Source organism: Myotis yumanensis, unplaced genomic scaffold, assembly GCF_028538775.1.
Source record: "Myotis yumanensis isolate MYYU_CA2020_CCGP unplaced genomic scaffold, mMyoYum1.0.hap1 SCAF_14, whole genome shotgun sequence".
NCBI classification, from domain to species: domain Eukaryota; kingdom Metazoa; phylum Chordata; class Mammalia; order Chiroptera; family Vespertilionidae; genus Myotis; species Myotis yumanensis.
Genome location: NW_027223765.1, coordinates 7,346,783 through 7,367,990, shown reverse-complemented (window position 1 = coordinate 7,367,990; position 21,208 = coordinate 7,346,783). Strand labels below are relative to the sequence as shown.

Below are 21,208 nucleotides of genomic sequence, written 5' to 3'. Positions count from 1 at the left end.
GCCACAGAAATCAGCAAATACTACAAATCCTGGCTTTTTTTTTTTTTTCCTGAAGAGCCAACTGTTAGACCCTTATCAGTACACCACTTGTTTCCACCTTTAATTTTTTTTTATTTTTTAGTGGACTGCTTATTTATTTTTTTTATTGATTAAGGTATTACAAATGTGTGGTTATCCCCCCATTGCCCCCCAACCCCCCAGACCTGCCTTCACCCTCACCCTTTGTTTCCACCTTTAATTCCAAGCAAAGCACCACATTTAAACCATTGCTTACACAACCACCAAACAATAGGCTTTTTAGCGTACTTTCTGAATAAAATGCAAAATGAAAGCCTCATTTGTTTGTTTGTTTATTTACCCAAATATATATAACAGAGATTGCAGCTGGTGAAAGATATGGTGGTAATTGACAAGTCAAGATCATGCTTTTGTGTTTGAAATAAACTCCAAATATCTAATGTTGGTAAAAATATCTTCAGTGAGCTATTTTTTTATTGGCAGGTTTTGAATTTTCACTTAGCATGCAAAAGAGCTCTATGTGATAAGCCCCATACTTGCATTGGGGAAAACATTAAAAGAAGATATTAGATAATGTACCTCAAAACATATGGAAAAACAATTAAAAATTTTAATGTTTTTTGTTTCTTTTTTCTTTTGTTTTGACATAATTAGAACTGTGTTTCAATCCTAACATTAGTGTGTCCTCTACAGCCCTTTCTAGTCAAAACAGTACCAGTGGTTACAGTCAGGCAGCCTCATCTTATAGCACTGTAGAAACCATTTGAAGTGAACCCTGAAATAGCACTTCTTTTATCCAAGAAAATGGAATAACTATGAGTCCACTGTCTGCTCACACACTGGGCTGTGGGTCCCTGGTGCTCACAGACTGAGGCTGTAAGGTAGGGGTGGCAGTGAGGGGCTCAGTCACAGTGGACCTTGCCCTCGGCCACCCCGGAGCTAGACAAGTCTCCATTGCAGAGTGTCTGGAGTGGTGAATGAGGCCTGTCTTCCAAGGCACACTTGTTCGTCTTCACCATCACTATGTACTTCCGAAAGGCCTTTTGAATGACGGCAGCGCATCGCTCCTCTTCCGTCCTCTTGGTGGTGGTGACTATGGGTTCGTACAACTTCTTCAGAGGGTTGGCTTCCATGAACTTCTCCTCCATCATCGCTTTCATGCTGTCCAGGCCAGTGGAGTCGCCGAGTACCCTCGTGGTGAACGCGAAGAGAATGTCCAGGCAGTGGAGGCGATCTCCACTTACCATGGGCAAGTCCATTACTAGGAATTGGAATTTATTTGGCTTGGCCACACGCAAAGGCTCAGGAAGGGCATCGGCAAAGTCAGAAAGGGCAGAATATTTGATAAACTGTGTGGCTTCTGGGTCAAACTTTTCCCAGACTTCGTAGAACATTTCAAAGTCATCTTCACCCAAAGGGTCCTCGCTTTCTTCGGTGGCTGTATTGAAGTTTTCTAAAATCACAGCAATGTACATGTTGACAACAATGAGGAAGGAAATGATGATGTAACTGACAAAGTAGGCTATGGCTATGGTAGAGAGGTGACAGTTCTCTTTTTTGGGGTCACATGAAGCTTCAGATTTCAACATGGGGTTGAGGAGGGTGTCCCAACCTGCTGAGGTGGTTATTTGGAAGAGACAGAGCAAGCTGCCTGCAAAAGTTTCGAAGTTGAATATGTCATCAATTCCAGAGTCTTGCTTCACTCTACAGAAAGAGTTCATTCCAAAAATGGCATAAATAAACATAACCAGAAAGAGTAGAAGACCGATGTTGAACAGAGAGGGAAGGGACATCATCAGAGCGAAAAGGAGAGTCCTGATTCCTCGTGCCGCCCGGACAAGCCTCAGGATCCTGCCGATCCGAGCCAAGCGGACAATTCTGAAGAGTGTCGGAGGGAAAGGAATGTGATCCTGGTTTTCCAAGAGAGAAATCATGGTACCTGAGGAAGAGGAGAAGAGTCAGTCCATTTCTAGCAGGCCTCGTTTCAGACCAGACTGCCTCGCCTGCCTTGGAATCTTAGTGGGACTGACTTTTATCAATACCTTTTAATTTATGCACAAAATTAAGAATTTTCTTTACCGATATAAGGGGAAATATCTATGTGTACCTTAACTTGGAAAATAATTTCCAAGGGCCATACAGTTTTAGGTGGGACCTTAGATGGGATAGGATGTCTAAAATACTAAAGACTCGAGGAAAGGAAAGAAAATGTAGCTTATGAAAGGCTGTTTTGTGAGTTATCTCATGAACTTGAAATATATTATCTATGTTGGGCATTTAAAGTCATTTGTGGGGTAATAATATAATAGTTTTCCACATTTATTGGATGTATAGAGTGGAAAACAGATGAACTATAGATGGAGTTTTTTAGATTAGAGTATAAAGAGAAATTTCTGCTAATGAAGGTTGGCTTGAGCCTGAGTTATCAGTAGAAATTATGGGAAACCTGACCTCAAAATTCCTTAAAGAAACAGAATCTTATTTGTATAGAGCAGTGGTTGGCAAACTCATTAGTCAACAGAGCCAAATATCAACAGTACGATGATTGAAATTTCTTTTGAGAGCCAAATTTTTTAAACTTAAACTATATAGGTAGGTACATTGTTATTAACTTAATTAGGGTACTCCTAAGGCTTAGAAAGAGCCACACTCAAGGGGCCAAAAAGCCGCATGTGGCTTGCGAGCCGCAGTTTGCCGACCACGGGCATAGAGGAATTTGAACACAGCTTGCCATAGGTATGGTCACGAGATGGTAGTGTTAGGATGCTCATCTTTGGGCTAAAGCTGCCATGGATCTCTCATATTTGTTAATATGTTAATTCTAAGGACTCCTGAGTCCAAACTCAAAAAATTTCAGGGACTAAATTAGAGATACTTTCTTTGTTGTGGTAGACACTCAGAAATGGCATCTCAAGCAGAGGTTTCTGAAAACTGCCTAAAATGTCACTCTCTTCTCTCATTGCCTACTCTGTGGGCAAGTGAAACAAAGATTTAAGACAACTCACATTTTGGCCCCGATATTACAGAATGGTTGGAACGTGTAGTCATGGCCTTGCTCTGGTGGTCCTCTAAGGTCCTTCAGGGTGATAGGCAGCCAAAACTACCTGCCATCACCTAATGACTAAAATGACCTAATTGATGACATGTTTCACTGACTGCCCAATTGTGCCCAAGAAGTTTAATTCACATGTTAGTTGGGCAGCAAACCCTGGTGAGATGTGGAATTCATTAAGTGCCAATTTAGCAACCACTGGAGGAGGTCCATCCTTTAAGGCCCACCTCCTCCAGGAATAGTTCTTTAAGTAATCAAGTCCACAGTAATCTGTCCCATCTCTGAGATCAATCATCTGTGTACCATGTACTTTGGTGTTCAATTAATTTCTCTGTTTCTGACTCTTTAAGGCAGCGGTCCTCAACCTGTGGGTCGTACAACCCTTTCACAGGGGTCACCTAAGACCATCGGAAAACACATATATAATTACATATTGTTTTTGTGATTAACCACTATGCTTTAATTATGTTCAATTTGTAACCATGAAATTGGGGGTCACCATAACATGAGGAACTGTATTAAAGGGTTGCGGCATTAGGAAGGTTGAGAACCACTGCTTTAAGGTGAGTAGGTCTTAACAACTGGCTTGTTATCTCCTAGAGAGAGACTCACTGTGGCTCACTCTCATTGTGTATTTCTCTAAGAGCTTAGGAAAGAGCTTGAGAAAGTGTAGAGGCTAAGAGCTGAATGGCAGACCTACTGGCAAAGGAATAAAAAATGCTGCCTTTGGTGAGCAGGATTTGGCTCAATGTGCATATTTCCTCAACCACTAGAACAAAATGTTATCCAGTGCTATGCAGTGTAACTGCAATTGCCTAATATTTGTTTAAGGGACGGAAGTCAGAGATGTTTCCACAACTGTACGATGCCTGGCAACGCCTGGAAGGAGTTCAATAGAGTGGAGTGAACGAGCTGCTCCCTGCATAGTGGAGAACGGGCTCTGTAAGCTACAAGAGGGCTGCCCCAGAATCATCCAACCACCACTTTCTAACACAGTTGCTTCTGTCAATTTTACCAGGATTTATGATTGGAACTGACTAATAAAAATTAAAGATCTATGTAACTGTAAGCACATGGAAGGACCTATTGGTACACTTTATCTACATGGCTTAGAAGCCAGAATAGCCTATGAACTTGCCCTCTGAAAAGTGGCACTGCTGCAGTGATAGGAAACAAAATATTTTTATCCAAAATATCTGTTTAATGCATCCTTTCTGAAAGAGCACAAAAGCTTCCACCTGTGAAATCCGTTGTTATTGGTTCCACTGCTTTTTGAACTATAAGAAGGGGCCCGGCAATTTTACACAATTATAAAAAGTCAAATTATTGGTTTAGTTAAAAGCAGACTTCAAAAACTCAGAGTAAACTCGATGGTTAAGCATGAAGATTAAAGGTTTATGGAAATAACCCTCTCCCCCACCCCATTCTTCTTTCATAAACCTTATAGTTAATCCTGCCAATGGTTAGGGAAAATATGCTGATTATAGAGTGAGCCTAGCTGGTGAATGGGGTCCAAGCAGTAGAGACAAGCATAGTTCACGCTGTGGTTTAAGTTAACATACAATACAGAGCAGGGGTCCTCAAACTACGGCCCGCGGGCCACATGCAAATACAAATATTGTATTTGTTCCCGTTTTGTTTTTTTACTTCAAAATAAGATATGTGCAGTATGCATAGGAATTTGTTCGTAGTTTTTTTTTTAAACTATAGTCAGGCCCTCCAACGGTCTGAGGGACAGTGAACTGGCCCCTGTTTAAAAAGTTTGAGGACCCCCGATACAGAGTAAAGAGGAAGTACTGCTTGGCCATAGACACACCTGTGGAAGCCCAATCTAGGAGGGTCATAGAGGCCTTGCCTAGGAGGTGAGGGAAGGCCTGACAATGTCAAGGGGCATAATAATTGTCATCTGACATCACATGGATTTTGAACTAAAGAAAAATATGGAAACTAAATGCCAAATCCTTAAAGTTATATAATGTTCATTAGGGCTTATTGTTAGTTTCACAGGGAAGGAAGAACTCAGACTCAGTTACCAAGATTAACCAGGTAACCCCACAGAAACTTTTAAGTCACCTTAATTTTGTCTATCTCCATTGACTAAATGGCCTACATTATTATTTACCTCTCTACTCCAATTGGGTAGACAGTCAAGGGAATGGAAATTACTCTATCACCTAGCAACTTCCCAGTAAAGAGTGGCATTAGCACACCTATGTTTTCAGAAATCACATTAAGCCTCATTTGTTGCTTTATGGATAGTTTGGACATACTTCCAAATAATAATACAAATTTACTCCAGGCTCTCAGATTCACACCCCTCTGGCTGCTGATTTTACTTACTAACGATAGAAATGACCACGATCAAACAATCAAATAAATTCCAGCCATTGGTGAAGTAGTATTGCCTCAAAGCAAAGATTTTGACGAGACACTCAATTGTGAAGATGACCACAAAGGCCAGGTTGAGATTCTCAAGGATGGATTTCATGGTCTGAGACTGGTCATATGACTCAGCCATCATGCTAATCATGTTGAGGAGAATGAAGATGATGATGAAGACATCAAAGAACTGGTTTGTGACCAGGTCAAATACGAGACCCTGGCATTTGTTCTGAGAGAGAAAAAGAAAGAAATCATAGATCACTTTGAGTTGTAAGGATGAAATAACAAATAAAAAAGGCATATACAGGAGGTGGTCAATTGGGGAAAAGGGAGACATATGCAAACTTTAGACAATAAATAAATAAATAAATAAAATATGAAAAGCAAATACACACGCACACACACACACATACAGGACACACTTGATGCCAGGCTCTATTCTGAGTGCTGGGAATAGCAGTAAATTTAACACACTTTTGATACTTTGGGGTCTATGTTCAAATGAAAATCTCAAAATCCTCCACACACTTCAATTCTCAAACCCTTCTTCCATTCTGCTGCCCCTGCTGACCCTCTCCACCTTGAAAGTCTTCAAACTCGCTTGTCAGGGCTACCAACGGTGCTTGTTGTATTACTTTATAATCAAATGCTCTCAAATCCCAGCCCTTCGATTAGACTGTGAGCACTGAGCAGCCCTTTCATACCAGTTAAAGCAGGATCAGCAAACTACGCCCATAGACCAAATCTGGCCCACCGCCTGTTTTTTGTATAACCTGGGAGCTCAGAATGGATTTTATGTTTTTAAAAGTTGGAGAAAAACCTCAGAAGAATAAAGTGTTGAGATATGAAACATATATGAAATCCAAGTGTCAGTGTCTCTACATCAAGGTGTACTGGAATACAGTCATGCACGTATGTTCTGTGTCGTCTGTGGCGGCTTTTCTGGCACAACGGCAGAGAGAGCAGTAGCAGCCGAGACCATAAGGCTTGCAAAGCCGAAAATATTTACTGCCTGACCTTTTCCAGGAAATGCTTGCCAATGCCTGACACAGAAAGTCTATCATAAACATCTGTGAAGTGAAAGGGAGTATGCATGGCCTCAACTTCACAGCAGAAAATTTTGACAAAATATATTATAAATACATTTTAAACTAGTCAAGATGAAATTAAAGCGGTCGGCTAACAGACACAGACAACAGTGTGGTGACAGCCAGAGGGAAAGGGGGTGGGGGTAGGTGGAGGTCGGCACCGGCGGTGAGGAGATAGAGATGGAAGGAGACTGCTTGGGGGGACGGGTGCACGATGCAGTGTGCAGATGATGTTTGGTTGAGTTGTACACTCACAACCTGGATGGTTTTGTGAACCAATGTTATCCCAATAAATTCAATGGAAAAAAAAAAAGTCTGCTAACATCTTGTCACTGCAATGAGCATATACTAAGTACCTGTTGTGTGCTCACTAAAAAGCTACAGTTGTTACCCAGACTCTTACTACTGAATATGAGTGTCTAATTTTCCTAAGGACTTGAGCCATACACCTGTACATCTGGGTTTTTATTGTTCTTAGAAAAAGTCTGTAAACTTTAAAAATTAAGGAAGAGGAGCAGTGTTGACATCTGAGATCCTCATAACCACGTAATGAGCTGTGTATTTAGAATCAATGACTTCTCTTACCAGAGGTCTTGGAATGGGCTTTTGAGGTTTTTTGGATCCTAACTTTTTCATTGCATTATAGTATTTCTTCTGTTCTTCTGTCATAAAAATGTCTTGGCCACCTAAGTATATGAAGAAGAGGAGAGTTAATTATTAACAGAGTTTTAGAAACATGTTCTAAATTGTCAGAAATAAAATTATATCCCACGTCTATCATTAATTCCTAAAATTGCAATGGGAAGCAAATGAGGCTGGACTCTAGGGGAGGGCTGAAAGGAACCCGGGTTTAAATTAAGGAATAGGAGAGAAATATTACAATTACATTTCATTTTTTAGAATATAAACAAAGATAACAAATTATTTGCAAACATCTACAGAATCTTTACAAAACTGGAAATACTTCAGGTTGCATAAATCAAACCACAGTGCAACACAAATATAAATGAGTGACACAATTTAAACAAAAAATGCCACTCAGTGGCAATTAAAATTCTCCTAAATAAATGAACCTATAGATGACTACTAATAAAATTTCACAGAATCTGTCCAGAGCCATTTTCAGAAATAAAAATTAGACAGCTTTAAGGGTTTTCACTATTGAGCAAGAAAGAATAGAAAAATGAACTAGATTTTTCATTTCTGAAAGTTTTAGAGGACTTAAAGTAAAATATCTAGACATCCTGGATAAAACAGAAGAGAATTTCTTTAAATTAAATAGCTGAACAATACCGTTTTCCTTACCAAAGTAAGAAAAACCTCCAGGGTCTGAAAATCAAGAGAGATTTTAAAAAATAAGACAGAGCAGTGAATTAGTTCTAAAGCCACAATTGGTCTAGGAGCATTTTCTAATCTCTGTAAAACAAACTAGAATCCGGGGCTTTAATAAACACAAGGGGTCATGGGAGGAAAGGCAGTGGGCTTCTGCTGAGGTCCCTGGATGAATCTGGACTTTCTGAGTGCTGCCAATGAAGAGGTGGAGACGACAGAATTTGTTGGCAATGAAAGACAACTAGGAAGCTGTCTCAGTGTGCACTATGGGTAAAAACCTAATCTTCCCTGATAATTTGTGAATCCAGGCCTGCCTTGATGTGGGTATGGGATTTGAATTTACACCACCAGTATGGACCAAAAATATACAGGCCTAGGTCAGCCTTTTCAAAGACTGGGAAAACTGGACTGGGAAAATGGATATCTGCATGCAAAAGAATAAAGGTGAATCCTTACCTGACACCATATATAAAAATTAACTCAAAATATATCAAAGACATAAATATAAAACCTAAAACAGCAAAACTCTAAGAAGAAAACAAGACAAAAGCTTCATCACATTGGATTTGTCAATAAATTCTTTAGTATGACACCAAAGGTAGAAGAAAAAATAAATTAAACTTCATAAAAATTTAGTGCATCATCAAAGGACACTTAGGTTGTTTCCCTGTCTTAGCCAGCATGAATAATGCTGTAATGAACACAGATACATATATCTTTATGAATAAATGTTTTCAAATTTTTTGGGTAGGTACCCAGAAGAGGGATTGCTGGTCATATGGTGCTCTATTCGTAATTTTTTTTTTGAGGAACCTCCATGTTGTTTTCCATAGTGGCTGTACCAATTTCCATTCCTTTGATGGATGATTGGATAAAGATGTTATACATATATATAATGGAATACTACCCAGCCATACAAAAAGATGAAATACTGCCGTTTCCGACAACATGGATGGATCTTGAGAATATCATGCTAAGTGAAGTAAGTCAGATGGAAAAAATCAAGAACCGTATGACTTTACTCACATGTAAATATAAAACAGAAAGCAACAAATGAACAAATAAGACAAATAAACAAACAAAATGAACTCAAGGACATTATGCTAAATGAAATAAGACAGTCACGAAAAGACAAATACTGTATGATTTCACTTATATGAGATACTTAGAGTAGTCAAAGTCATAGAGACAGAAAGTAGAAGAGTGGTTGCTAGGGGCTGGGAATGAAGGATGGGAGTTTATTGTTTAATGGGTACAGAGTTTCAATTTTACAAGATGAAAAGAGTTATGAAGATAGATAGTGGTGATGAATGTATTTAATACCACTGAACTGTACAATAAAAATGGTTAAGATGGTAAATTTTGTGCTATGTGTATTGTACCAAAGTAAAAATAAAATAAAAACAGAGCCCCAGAAGTTAATCAGGTTGTTTCAGGATGCCTGGCAGACACACGTGTCTTCAGTAATCATATGCATTATGATAGTATTAACACTGTTTTTCTGAGCCTGTCCTAGGTGTGTGTTGTGGGATAAAGAAAATGAGTAAGTATGGCAAATTGTACTGCTATCATCTCCTGTGCCCGTGAGAACCAGGTTTCTCAGTGTGGAGGAGAGGAGGTACAGTATCAGTTAAATGAGAACCTCAGGGTCCTGAATTTGAATGATCAGCATTCATATTTCCACGTATATCTCCCAGGAGTCCTAAATGTGAAGTAGTTCTATCCACTGAAGAAGCCTTGAAGGAAAGACAATGAGCATTCCCAACGGCGGTCTTGGAACACCACCGCACATAACAAACCCAGCGCTCCTTAGAGAAATGGCTGGTTCCAGCTCGGGGACAGGAAGGGTCTGACTAGGCCTGGCACATCTCATTATTCCAGGGAGTGAGGAAGCTGTCAAATGGGAGGACATTTGAAACAAACTTTAATACACATGATTTAATCAATGAAAGAACAAATAAGTATTTTAAGAAAATGAAAGACTGGAGGAAATTTGAACATGGACTGGGTATTGGACAAATTTAAAGAATTCATGTTCATCTTTTTAGGTGAGATAATAGGTTTGTGGTTATGCTTAAAAAGAGCTATGTTCTCAAATATCTGTGGATGAAATGATATGATGTGTCTGATTAGTTCTACAAAAAAAAAACCCCAGTGGCAGGTTTGGGTGAGGCCACAGATAGCATACGGATGTTCTTAAAGCAATAAATGTTGTGATGGGTGATCGGTAGTTTGGGTTCATTTTAGTATACTCTTGTGCATGTTTGAAATTTTCTGTACTAAAAAGTAAAACAAAAAAAAATTGCTATATACTAATCAGAATAGTGATTTCAAATGTAAGCTGAAACCTAAAATCATAAGGCCTGACACCCGAATTGCAGGTATTGATTGCAATCAAGTTGCACATTACAGAGGTGATTCCACATAGCACACTCCCGAGTAACAGCAGTGACTAATAGTTGCCTAAGGGTAGTGACTGGCTCTCCCTGCAGATACTAGGAGGGCTCATCAGTATCAAGGTATATTCTAGATGTGTTAAAAAAGTTCAACAGAAAAATTAAAAAAGAGCATCCCCAAACTGGGAAAACCAGAGATGAATAATATTTAGTTACCTGTTTTAGAATTCAGAAATGCAAGAGAAGAAGTCAGAAAGGTCAAGATTGGGAGTTTGACTCCATGAACATGCTAAATGTCTATAAGTCAAAAAGGTCACTACAAAAATACAAGAAGCAAGTCACAAATTGGACTTACTATATAAAAATATAAGAAAAAGATGACAATCTCAATTTTAAAAAGAGACAAAGTCTAAAAACATAACTCTTAAGATAAAAAATACTTATGGCCACCATCCTGTGAAACCATGTATAACCTCACAAACAATCAAGTAAATGAATATAAAGCAATGAGATAACACTGTTATCCATCAAACTAGAAAAGATTTAAAAAATTATAAAAACCAGAATGATGAGAAAAGAACAAAGAGGCATTTTCATATCTTGCAAAAGGAGTATACCCAGCACTGTTTCTAAAAGGTTATTTGATAGTATATCTTTAATGCCTTAAATTTAAGAACTTATCCTGAGGAAATAATCAGATATATAGAGAGAAATTCAAGAATGTTTGTGACAGAGTTAGAAGAGCAAGAAATTTAGAACTGAACTAAATATCTAGGCAAGGGGAAAATGGTCAGGATAAATTATTATCTATCTATAGTATGGGATGTAATTCAGTGCCCAAAATTCTTACAACAAAGATGATTTCATGACATGGGCTCATGACTAATGAGAAGGGTGTGGGGGCTACAAAATTAAAAATATCATGCATGTAAAAGGAATACATATTTAGTTGGGAAGTAACTGGAAGGGACTGTACCAAAGTGATGAGGCTTAATCCCAAATGGCTATCATTTGGTGGTCACCTTATGGATGATTTAAATTTTCTTTTTATCTTCCACATTTACTACGAACAGTAAAAATCAGGAAAAAAAGCATGTTTATTACAATGCATGGGGAACCTCCCTAAAACAATCTGCCTCTTCCCCAACCATCTTCTTTTCCAGTTGTTCCAATGAATCTGCTGAATTTGGATGTTGGGAGCCAGAACACAGTTTGCTATAGGGGAGAGTATTTTTTCTTTCCTTTCTTTTTCTTTTTTTTTCCTTCCTTACTTCTTCCCTCCCTCCCTTCCTTTCTTCCTATTTTTATTGATTTCAGAGAGGAAGGGAGAGGGAGAGAGATAGAAACATCAATGAGAGAGAATCATTGATTGGCTGCCTCCTGCATGCCCCCTACTGGGGATCGAGTCCACAAGCCAGGTACATGCCCTTGACCAGAATTGAAGCTGGGACCCTTCCAGTCCACAGGCTGACACTCTATCCACTGAGCCAAACCAGCTAGGGCTTTTTAAAATTATTTATTCATTCATTTACTTATTTGTTTGTTTGTTTTTATAAAGAGTATTCTTTTTATTCTGGGTAACAAGTTACACTTGAAAGATTACTAAAATATCACTGTAGTATCAAAATACTGATCCTGGTAATTGCCTTTTTATCAGTGTTCAACAATGTCCTTTGTGTTAAAGAGTAGAATGGAGAAATAGAACAATGGTTTAATAAAACCCAGTTGTTTTTAGTCCCTTTGCAGCCACATCTCCAAGCTTTGTCTCTAGGTGGCCCCCTCTTTGTTCTCATGCTGATGATAAAAGCTACTTTGCACAACCATCTAGACCAGAATCATGTTTCCCTCAAGTGCTTTGGAGAAGAGAAGTAAAATACCAAACCAGGACAACCCCGATACTTATCTTTTTCTGCTGATGATTGAAGTTATCAATTATAACACCAATAAAGAGATTTAGAGTGAAGAATGAGCCAAAGATGATAAAAAATACAAAGTAAAGGTACATGTATATGTTCGTCTCAAATGCTGGCTGGTCTTCCTTCTAGGAATTTTTTTAATGAGAGAAGAAAATAATTACTGGAGAGAAATATAAGACATATTAGCTACCTCATCTAGAAGACTAAGTATTTCTCAGCAGCAGCATTAACTCCTCAGCCCACTTCAGACAGCCATGGCGCCTGCAGAAAGCCCCTCAGTTTCCCCTCGCTCAGGGTACAATGCCGTGGGAGGAAGTCAGACTGGAGGTGAGACTACCAGAGGCAGACTAACTGCCAACTCTTGTTGAACAATTACATCCTTCATACAGAGCCCACATCGTATTTAGTTTGTGCTTATGTCCTGTCACTCTTAAATCCCTGATGCCTAGCATACCTTGTGACATGTAGCATATCATGAATGAATGAATGAATGAATGAATGATCAAGCTCCAGAACGGACACAAATGAATTAAAACCAAGCTCCCCAGCTCAAAGTGTGACTCAAAGCATCAGACACTGGGGATAGAGAGAGGCCATTCAAACTTTTTTCAGTTCTCATGTGACTTAGACATGGGGTTGACAGCCATGTGTTTGGCCATGGTGGGCTTCACAGCAAGGAATGGAGTAGACTGCTGGACTAGGAAACCATGTGGGGAATATAGCAGCAAGTCAGTATTTGAGACCAGGAAGAGTTGAGGGGGTAGAAATGCCCATTGTTTAACCACTTATAATTTTAATATTTGAAACTAGCAGGATGCTCCACAACTACACAGAGAATGGCCATGATGCTAGAAGCCAGCACACATCAACTAGAATGTCCCAGGACCAGCATCAGGACAGATATCCCTCCACATACTTCCACCCACATATGTGAGCCACACACCTTTTCTATCACGCATCTGCATAAGCTTTCCTCCCCAGCCCCAAGCTCCACCTCAAGGCAGATGGATGCTCAAAGTAAACTAGGAGGAAGGCCTTTTACTCGGACAAAAAAAAATGAGCACATTAATATTTTTAAATATTTCCTTGGTTATAAATTGCCTCTACTACTCATATAACTACCCATAGCACTTCTATTGCTACTACCCGCTCACATGTAAAGAACACCTACTATGTGCCAGACATCAACTCTAAAGACTCTCAAATGGAACATCAGACACACACGTGTGTGATGATAGGAAAAAACAAACAATGCTGATTCCATTCTTGATTCAACCATCTGTTCACAGTATGACTTTGGACAAAACTCATCCTTTCAATTTCTCAATTTTCCAATTGGAAAATAGAGATAAATGAGATCGCTGAGTATTCTTCTAACTTTGGGAATCCATGACCATTTTCTATTTAACTAGAATTGAACGGTTGACAATCACTAGAAACCCCTTTAGTCTTGGGAGAGCCTGAAGCCATGAGAGGGGTTGTTGTGCTCACACTTAGTCCCATCTTACAATTTTCCCACAGTCAAGGGCAAGAACCCTTTGAAAAATGGCTTCTGCCTACCCACTCATTTGGAGAAAAGGTGAGAGAAGAAAATCAAGGCATCCTGTGATTCTGTTGCTGTTTCTGGCTCCATGTCCTACATGAGTGGTTTTCCTTGGCCACTATGGAGAAAGAGGACTGGACTTTGGAGCATGCTAGGATGTAATCATAACATCCCTGTTTTGACCCCAGCACTCGAGAACATGGTAAAACACAAGCTCACCTCTCTGGCATCGACAGCTGCATGCATAATATCTGTCCAGCCCTTAAATGTTGCCTGCAACAAAAAGTATGTAAACATGAACACAATTATAGACTTGCCATCAACAGACAGATGCCAGGCAAAAGCAAGCAAGACCAGTGGGCAGATGTGTGTACGGTGATGTAGCACCCTTCCAGGACAGAATGTCCAAGTAAAAGGATAGTAGGAAGGAATGCAAGGATGGCTGTCTTGGATTTTTCTTATTATTAATTTACACAAAATATAAAGTTTATAAACAAGAAAGTTCTGCCTTAAAAATTGCTAGAAAAGCTACAAATCAATTGTTGGAAAGAGCCTGTTTAAGGCTTCTCCTGATGCTATGTTTGTCTGCACTGTCAGTCCAAGACCTGGCAGCTGTGGCTTGACCTGGGACTGACTTCCAACAAGAAACCATTACTAATGGCGCAGCCGGGCCTCCAAGGTTCCTCTCCTCTCTGATTGGAGCTCTGAAGAACAAGGCACCACCCATGGCAGAGCAGGAGGGACAGACCCTACAGGGGGCATCACTTGAAAGCTGAGGCTCAGTAGACACTAAAGTTGGAGATGCTTAGTGAAAAGCAATTCCAGAGGGCACTGGCTCTCACATGAGGAATTGGGATTTGATTCTATTACCTAAGGGGAGTCACTGTATGTTTATTCGTTGAGAAATAATTTATGGTTTTCCTAAGAGTGACAAACATGCTGACAGCACTTACCACTTGCAGCAGGGCGAGGTAAGCCATTCCCACATTGTCAAAGTTGACTTTCAGGTTGTCCCAGGTGAAATTTTCACTTATACATTGATTTCGGTTTGCAATAATGGTGTAATTTATAAGTAAAGCCGGGTTAGCTGTTGTATTCATGCATCTTCCAAATTTTCCGGAAAACAAGTTTACTCCCAGGATACAAAATATAAGCCAGAAAATGAGGCAGACAAGCAAAACATTCAGAATGGCAGGTATGGCACCTATGAGAGCATTAACTACCACCTTAAGGAAACAAAACAGAAGAAAAACGTAACAGATATAAGACTCATCATGCTCTTGTTTGTCCCAGGATAGGCCTGGGGCTCATAGAGCTCCCGTCTTTACCTGCCACTCTAACCCTCCCCACACTCCACGACAAGCCCTGCTCTCAGCTGCATAGGTAATGGTCCTTTCAGGTGCCACTAAGGATCTCTTGAGAAGTGTCCTCTGATGACGGTGTTGGAGACTCATGGAACACCTGCCTTTGGATTAAAGGGAAGCCATAGTCCATGTCACAGAAGCTCTTTTAGGATGGTGGCTTTCTCTTACACTTTTCTCCATTTCTCAAATTCTAAGCAATGGGCTGGATGAGAAGGAGTCCAAGAAAAGCTTGGCCATTTAAGGAAAGCCCTCTTAGCCCCGGGAGAAATGCTGCGCCTCTCCCTGCTGGCTGAAGAAAGTCCCTCCCGTGCACCTGAAGAATGTACCTTCATTCCTTCAAACTGGGACAGAGCTCGCAGGGGCCTCAGTGCGCGAAGAGTCCGGAAGGATTTCAAGCCCTTTAAGTCAATGAGAGTAGTCACAGACACCTGGTGGGAAGAGAAGCCTGCTGGGTAGTAAGCCTGCCTGGATGCCCAGAGAAAACAATGTGGGGGTGAGAGCCCTCATTCTAAGAGGCAGGTGGATTATCCAGACACATAGACACTGCGGGAAGGAGAAGAACGGATAGAGAGGCTCTTTCCTCCTTGTCTGGCAAAACTATAGTTCGTGCAGGTAAGAATGATGCATTTACGTTAGTTGTTTAATAAAAGACAAAGAAAAGCTGAGAAATTGTTGTGAATTAAAGGAAACCAAAGAGTCATGTCAATGATATGTCATGTGGGGTCCTGAATTGGATACTGGATTGGGGTGTGGTATGGGATACAGAAAATAAAGGACTTTGTTGCAACAATTGACAAAATCTGAAAATAGATTTTTTAGTATTGGATCTTGTTAAATTTACTGTCAAAATTGCACCGTGACTATGTGAGATAATATCTTTGTTCTTAGAAATACACACTGATGGCCCTAGCTGGTTTTGCTCAGTGGATAGAGCGTCAGCCTGTGAACTGAAGGGTACCTGGTTCAATTCCAGTCAAGGGCACATACCCGGGTTGTGGGCTCTAGTGCAGGAGGCAGCCAATCAATGATTCTCTCTCATCACTGATGTTTCTATCTCTCCCTCTCCCTTCTTCTCTGAAATCAATAAAAATATATTTTTAAAAATAAAAGAAATACACACTGATTATTAACATTTCACCCCATCAGCTTTGTCATTTTCTCTCTTATTTTTTTCCTAAGTTGCTGGAGATAAAGTTGCAGACACCACACTCCTTTACCCCTTAAGAGAGATGGTACACTTACAATCACAATGGTGAAATCAAGCCAGCACCAGGCACTGGTGAAATACTTCCGAAATCCAAAGGCCACCCATTTCAAACCCATCTCCAGGATAAAAATGTATGTGAAAATATTGTCAGTACAATTAAGTAATTCTTGGATTTTGGGTTGTTTATCAAGGTGAATATCTTCAAATATCTGAAATGATAAAGCCATAGGCCAGGTTGAATATTTGCACAGGTCTCCTTGATGACTTTACTTTTTCTTTTTTCTTTCTTACTTGAATAAACTAGTATCTCTCTTGGTGATAAACTTTTGCTCAACAGGTATTAAGGCTGAATTTTTCCAATGGAAAAATTCCTTAAGTAAAACTGGAAGAAGAAAAATCCTATTTCTAGACTTCTGTTGCCACTATGTTCCCCAGGCTCTCATCACTGGCCCCTGGAGTATAAAAACATCTTCCTAACAAATCACCATACCATTTCCTGGTCTTCCTAATCCTTTCAACTCTTGCCAACAAAATCCTGCTCACTTTTCTAAAACCACTGAATGGCACACACACACCATCTCTTTTGTCCTCCTACTTACCTTAGGGGCTCTATTCAGTGGCTCTCTGTTGCTTTTAACATCAAATCCAAACACCTTAGCCCACATTCTTGATCTGGCCCACCCCGAGGCCCATCACCTCCTACCACAAACAGCCTTACCTATTTGCCTTAGTGTTCCCTACACACCTGATCATTTTGAATGTGCACCATGTCATGCAAAAGTTCGAGACACTATGGGCTAGAGCTCCCAGTGTAAATTACTTTGAAAACTAAACATTCATTAATTGGGACTATGAAAACGAGACACCCTAGCTTTCAGAGAGACCCATTTTCATGCTACGTACAAACATTTCCTTCAGCCCAAGTGTGTGTGTGCTTCTTCAGGGTCTATAGAATGAGGATGCACACTGTTTACTTTTCTGGCCTTCACACAGTTACTGAGGATGAAAGGAAGGAGAGAAGGGGCCTTGACACTAAATCTGCCAGGACATTTGGGCAAACACCGAGAGCAAGAAAGCAAGCAGCCCTGCTGTCGGGACCGAGGTTTCCACAGCTCCATGGCTCTTGGGGAAAAGAAAGCAAAGGAGTAAGTTTCGCTTCCAACTCCCCAGTGGAATTGACTAGGAAAGGACCTCCTTCTCTGCTCTCCCTCCACCCCATAGGCTCCTTGTCAGCCCTTCGACCTAAAAGATTAGCTCATCAGCTCATCTTTTCTATAGGAAACTGTCCTTCTTCCATCAAGACTGGGTTAGTGTGCCGGAACCGGTTTGGCTCAGTGGATAGAGTGTCGGCCTGTGGACTGAAGGGTCCCGGGTTCGATTCCGGTCAAGGGCATGCACCTTGGTTGCGAGCACATCCCCAGTGGGGGATGTGCAGGAGGCAGCTGGTCGATGTTTCTCTCTCATCGATGTTTCTAACTCTCTGTCTCTCTCCCTTCCTCTCTGTGAAAAAAATCAATAAAAAATATAAAAAAAAAAAAAAGACTGGGTTAGTGGCCACCCTACATGGCCCCATGTCACTCACTGCTTCTCTGAGTATATCACTATGGTCCTGGTCTAAAATTGCCAGACTCCATTAAGACAAACAAGCATGAATGGCTTTGGAAGCTCATTTTCTCTCTCATTTTGGAAGCGTGGCAACAAGCTGGCTCCACAGGTCTGAGTTAGCTCAATGGAAGAGCAAGCTGATAATCAGCAACTGCTCTTTGGGGGCTCCCACATTATAATGAGGCCATTTACTAATCCAGGAAGCTCCCATTATTACATAGTTCCCCAGACCAGAGCTTCTCAAACTCTCGTGAGCCCCAAATCACCTAGGTTCTGATTTAGCAGGTCTGGGGTGGGCTCAAGACTCTGCATTTTTAATAATAAGCTTCCATGTGATAACTAAGGCTGCTGGCAATCAACGAGGTGTTTCTTTTCTCTATTTCTCTGCAAATAATGTCCAGTGAAACAGGGCCTGGATCCCTCTCCTGGAACTCTCTGCTTGTGTGTTCAACTCGCTCTGCCCAGCCTACACTTGCCTCAGCTGAATGCAGATGAGAAAGAGGATTGTGTGTCATCTGCTACTTCTCTGATTATACTTTTTCTCACATGGTGCCATGGGGCATGTGCGGCCTTTTGATAGCACCACTGCTTTCCCACTGACTAGCACAGGGCTTGGTAGACACCAAGTACCATTTGTGGAGTAAATTAAAACCCCTACCACTTGAATGAGAGTAGACAGCCAGGAAGATTGTAATCACCAGAAGACTATAGGAAACCAAAGGCCAAGGACTAGCAATAGAAATTAATCAAGGAACTTCTCTTGATAGTTTTAGAGAAACCTGCCCTTTTGATGGAGGAATCATTTACACTGTGGTGAGCAGATAAATGAGGAGTCTGTTGGTCATAGCCTCTGATGGGCCCCAGTATGTGCTCATCTCCTTTCCCCCAGAGATTGCACAGGTGTAGAGCACTAACCAGAAAGGCAGGGGTAAAGAAGCGAGACATTTCCTTGTCCCCTTCTATTTGCTAGGAACATACTGCAAGATGTTCTGTGACTCCAAATTCAAAAGGAGGAGCCCAGGGCTCCATTCACTTGACATAACAAATAGGAAGACAATTTAGTTCTATAGTATGGCCATTTAAAGGGAAGACACAAGAATGAGGGAGGGAGGGAGGGAGGGAGGGAGGGAGGGAGGGAGGGAGGGAGGATGAGAGAAAGAATGGGGCGGGGAGAGAGAGAGAGAGAGAGAGAGAGAGAGAGAGAGATTGGTGATAGGAGCAAAGGGGGAGGTGAAGCGGGGGGCAAAAAGGACCAAAAGGTGAGGATAGAGAGCTGGAAGGAGTTTATGACTATGTGGTTCTGGAGGGTGATGGATTCAGTTATTTCCAAATCTCACTGGGACGCAAGATACCTCGGTTTGGAAGGATCTGCCATGCACATAAAGCGGCATCTCTCTGTCTCTCCTCTCGAGGGATTGTAAGTGATGGAAAACACCAAGGCAGCTAGTATTCCCTCATCCAGTCCCTGTAGCCTTCTCCTCACATTTTATCTTTAAGAAAGCAGCATTATGGTCTTCAAGAAAAAAGAGAGTAGGAGTGCTGCTGTCTAAAGGAGGAAACTGGTAGGATATAGTGAAATGTCTAGAAATCCTCCAAGAATGACAGACAGACCTGGGGTAAAGGACCAGACTTCAGGGGCCACGTTAGAGTGCTAGGTTGGGTCATGATTCCCTGTGGGTAAAGTGCCTTTGGCCCGGGGTCTTCCCACTTGCAGCATGACTTCAGAAGTTGTTCTGCAAAATCCTATCCACAAGGGGAACCAGCAGTAAAGATCCCACTTGTGCCTATTCCCCCCACATTCACAGCCCCATGAAGGTAAAGTCAGAATGGAGCTCCCCCAGCTGCCTTGTTCCCCAATGTCCCCACAAGATATGATCATTTACCAATGCCCCACTGCTCAGCAGAATCACAAAGATAATAAAGCTCTCAAACCAGCTGTGTTTCACTATTTGGTAGCAGGTTTTCCGCAGGTTCCACCAAAGGATCCAGGGGGACTTTCTTTTGTTCACAGCACAGCACTTGGAGCAGCAAACCAGGCCTACAAGGAACGCCCATTAGTGTCTGTAGTAAAAGTACATTAACAACCCAACCCTCCCTGTACACATGCCCCTTACTGTGTGATTTTGCAATTCCTTACACTAAAGAGGTAGAGTCTTTTTCCAACCCTTTGAATCTAGGCTTGGCTGTGTCACTTGATTTGGCCAATAGAGCAGAGTGAGTCAGTTCTGAGCCTAGACCCTAAGCAGCCTTGCATGTTTCCACCTGCTCTCCTCTATCTACTTAAGAAAGGTGTATATGTCAGGCTGTTGTGGCTCAGTGGCTGAGCATCAACCTATGATCCAGAAGGTCACAGTTCCAATTCCTGGTCAGGGCATATGCCAGGGTTCTGGGCTCGATCCCCAGTGGAGGGTGTGCAGAAGGCAGCCGATCAATGATTTTCTCTCATCATTGATGTTTCTAGCTCTCTCTCCCTCTCCCTTCCTCTCTGAAATCAATAAACCCACCCCATTTTTTTTTTAAAGAAAGGTGTATTCAGGTCAGCTAACTGGTTCCAGGAAGAGGACAGACATGTTACACAAAGCCACATTGCAGTTAAACCCAGGCTAGATCAGCCAACTCCTAGTCAGTACCACTCACATGAATAAAGCAGCCAAGATCAGCAGGAACAGCCAGCCTAGATGAGCTGAATCATGTTTATCACTGTGTGCTACTGAGGTCTTATGGTTGTTTGTTATGCAGCAATGTTTTTGGCAATAGTAAACAGTGTCCTAAGAACTGCAGGGAACGAGGCATGGATGGACACAGGCTTTGTCAACCACCCATGGAAGAGTTTGATCAATTGTCAAGATACTTACAAATAGCTGAGCATTTGGTCCCAACACACACAAGCCATCTAGATGAATCACATCACCTTTTCACCTTGTCTCCTCCTCCACTCCTCCTAATTCTGTGGATGCTTATTACTTCATGGTGACTGCAGCATTCCACTCCTTTTCTCATCATCTTCCTAAATCACTGTGAGGTCTCCTCAGTCTGCCCCTTACCTCTCTCCATCTTTCAGAACATCAATAAGTTAATTTTCCTAAAATTGTATTTCTCTTACCCTACTCCCCTCTTCTTCTAGAACCATCCCCCCCTTTTGCCTCCATCTTCATTGCTGACATCCTCTCCATACCTCAAGGACCAGTCCAAATGGAAGTCAAGAGAATAGCAATCTAGCCCTAGCCTGACCTCTGACCCCCTGGGCAGCTTTAGAGCTGTCAAACAATACTAAAACCCATTCTTAGTATTCCTTTTGAACCCAG

The 21,208-nt window shown here is 41.2% G+C and overlaps 1 protein-coding gene across 1 annotated transcript in view; it reads right to left on the bottom strand.

The window, feature by feature from the left end:
* Window positions 1-363: 363 nt before the first annotated feature.
* Window positions 364-21,208, bottom strand: part of SCN11A (sodium voltage-gated channel alpha subunit 11) — a 64,024-nt gene continuing 43,179 nt past the window's right edge. Inside the window, exons 18-26 of the mRNA XM_070391050.1 lie at window positions 19,787-19,941; window positions 16,334-16,507; window positions 15,418-15,519; window positions 14,681-14,953; window positions 13,947-14,000; window positions 12,168-12,309; window positions 7,126-7,226; window positions 5,411-5,681; window positions 364-1,957 (exon numbers count right to left, since the gene is read on the bottom strand). Of these exons, the coding sequence (XP_070247151.1) occupies window positions 921-1,957; window positions 5,411-5,681; window positions 7,126-7,226; window positions 12,168-12,309; window positions 13,947-14,000; window positions 14,681-14,953; window positions 15,418-15,519; window positions 16,334-16,507; window positions 19,787-19,941 (2,309 nt within the window). The 3' untranslated portion in view covers window positions 364-920. The remainder of the gene's footprint in view (window positions 1,958-5,410; window positions 5,682-7,125; window positions 7,227-12,167; window positions 12,310-13,946; window positions 14,001-14,680; window positions 14,954-15,417; window positions 15,520-16,333; window positions 16,508-19,786; window positions 19,942-21,208) is intronic.